This window comes from Amphimedon queenslandica, unplaced genomic scaffold, assembly GCF_000090795.2.
Source record: "Amphimedon queenslandica unplaced genomic scaffold, v1.1 AMPQUscaffold_12453, whole genome shotgun sequence".
In the NCBI taxonomy this organism is placed as follows: domain Eukaryota; kingdom Metazoa; phylum Porifera; class Demospongiae; order Haplosclerida; family Niphatidae; genus Amphimedon; species Amphimedon queenslandica.
The window spans coordinates 1-2,395 of NW_003547310.1; the positions used below are offsets into that span (position 1 = coordinate 1).

Consider the following 2,395-nt stretch of genomic DNA (forward strand, 5'->3'; position numbering starts at 1 on the left):
TTTACGAAGAAAAGAAATCACTCTTTGTAGCAGAGAGAATAAGACTATCAAAGTAACCACACCCACTGCCCCACCCCTTTTTACATGACACTAATACATGTACATGTACTTATAAATGTACACGTGCATACTAGTTGATTTTATTTACACTAGCTTAGTCAGAGATCCTTAAAACTATAAATTAAATATACATGTACATGTACATGTATATTTTGTATTGTATAGCTAGAATCTATTGTGGCCCAAAATTATTGTAAATTTTGCAATTTATTAAAAATTTTTGAAAACATTCAATACGGTTGAATGCAGGTTGCCAAAACGCAGAAAAATTGTGACAATTAAACCACAAAATGGATTGCTGGATGAAATTTTTGGGCCATGAAAATTTCTTGCTATGTTGTATACATGGTATATGTCATTTCCTCCTGTCTCCTCCTCTCATTACAGGATTGGTATTACTGAAGACGAGCCTCTCCCGATATTCGTGTGTACGATGACCTTTCCAGCCATGACCTGCCCTTTACACATCTTTGAACCAAAGTACAGACTCATGATGAGACGCTGCATTGAGACCAACAGTCGGAGGTTCGGGATGTGTGTCCCTTTAGACAGAGAATGGTGAGTTATGATAAGATGGAGTCATGTAGTTATAATAGGAGGGAATATTGTATAGAAGAAAATTTTAGAGGTGGTTTAATTTGGCGAATTTGTCATTTTGATAGCCATTCGCTAAAAGAAAAATCCTCCATTTTGAGCCATTATACACATGCTCAATGGCACGTGGCCACAAGTTCGCCAAATTAAAATTTGCCAATCACCAAAGTTTAGCAATTCGCTAAATTTAACTCCCTCCAAAATTTCCCACTATAAGGTATTTCTTTTAAAGAGTAATATTTGGCTTTAATTCCATTAATTAGAATAAAGCCACAGTATTTTTCTGTTTTTGTTTTTTTACAGATAATTCTCATTGTTTCATAATTGTTATATCATTATTGTAATTGTTGCATGAAATACACTGGAGGAATTTTAATTAAACTATTTATGAATTATTTGTTGAATTAAATCACCAAAAAATTGGCCAAATTATGAAACAATTTTAAATATCACCAACAACTATAATTATTTTATTAAATTTTACTATTATTAATTATTATTAAATACTATTAATTTTTATAATTATTTTATTAATTTATAATTATTATTATTTTGTAGTAATACCTATGTTGATTACGGTACAGTGTTATTCATCAGTTCATTGGAGTACACTCCTGATGGGCGGAGTCTCGTTACTACAGTGGGAGAGAGAAGGTTTAGGGTAATAGAGAGGAGCACTAGGGATGGGTACGCTGTTGCTAGGATACAGTTCCTTAGCGACGAGGTGGACCCAGATCAAGGTGAGATAATATAAATCTTTTAATTGATTATTATTTTGAGATTATTCCTATAATTTTTTCACCATCTTTCATGCCATTATTTTCAGAAATACCCAAGGCTATAGTCCATGGTTTTTTCCAAAAAATGGCTCCGAAGTCATCCCAAATTTTTATTACATTTTCTGATACATATTGATGTCCTTATGCTGTGTAGAAAGTTTGAGCTAATTCCGACTTCAATTTTTCAAGTTACGGCCATTTTAAGAAAACGCTAAAATTCTGAAAAATACCCAAGACTATAGTCCATGGTTTTTTCCAAAAAATGGGTCCGAAATCACCCCAAATTTTTATTACATTTTCTGATACATATTGATGTCCTTATGCTGTGTAGAAAGTGTGAGCTGATTCCAACATTAATTTTTCAAGTTACGAGTATTTTAAGAAAGTGCCAAAAATCTGAAAAATACCCAAGGCTATAGCCCATAGTTTTTTCCAAAAAATGGTTCCGAAATTACCCCAAATTTTTATTACATTTTTTGATGCATATTGATGTCCTTATGCTGTGCAGAAAGTTTGAGGCGATTCTGGCATAAATTTTTCAAGTTATGATTATTTTAAAATAAATTAAATATTCTTATAATAACAACAATAATAATAAGAGGAGGGGAAGAAAGAGGGAGAGAAGAGAAGAAAGGACAGAAGGGAAAAGAAGAAAATAAATAAATAAGACACAACTAAAGGAACAAAATAAGCATAAAAATAACAATAATAACAACTAGACCATGAATATGTTATGTCTTATGTGCCATAAAGGGGTTCGAAGGTGGATGGTAGTGTATCTTGAACCATAAGAGCATTTCCTCTCTGAACTGCCACCGATAGTCGTTGGAGGAGAAATGAGTGTGCCCTCTTGTCATGTGAGCTATTACATAACCGGCGTCCAATCTCCTTAATAATCTTGTGAGTTAGAGGACCTAGTGCACCCAGGGACTCAATGGCAATAGGGGAGAACAAATAGGAAG

At 33.2% G+C, this 2,395-nt stretch overlaps 1 protein-coding gene across 1 annotated transcript in view; it reads left to right on the top strand.

Moving 5' to 3' along the window:
- The first annotated feature begins 6 nt into the window (after nt 1–6).
- The window catches only part of LOC100632720 (LON peptidase N-terminal domain and RING finger protein 3-like), a 4,640-nt gene continuing 2,251 nt past the window's right edge, over nt 7–2,395 (top strand). The window contains exons 1-3 of the mRNA XM_003390495.2: nt 7–52; nt 448–618; nt 1,213–1,394. Of these exons, the coding sequence (XP_003390543.2) occupies nt 494–618; nt 1,213–1,394 (307 nt within the window). The 5' untranslated portion in view covers nt 7–52; nt 448–493. The remainder of the gene's footprint in view (nt 53–447; nt 619–1,212; nt 1,395–2,395) is intronic.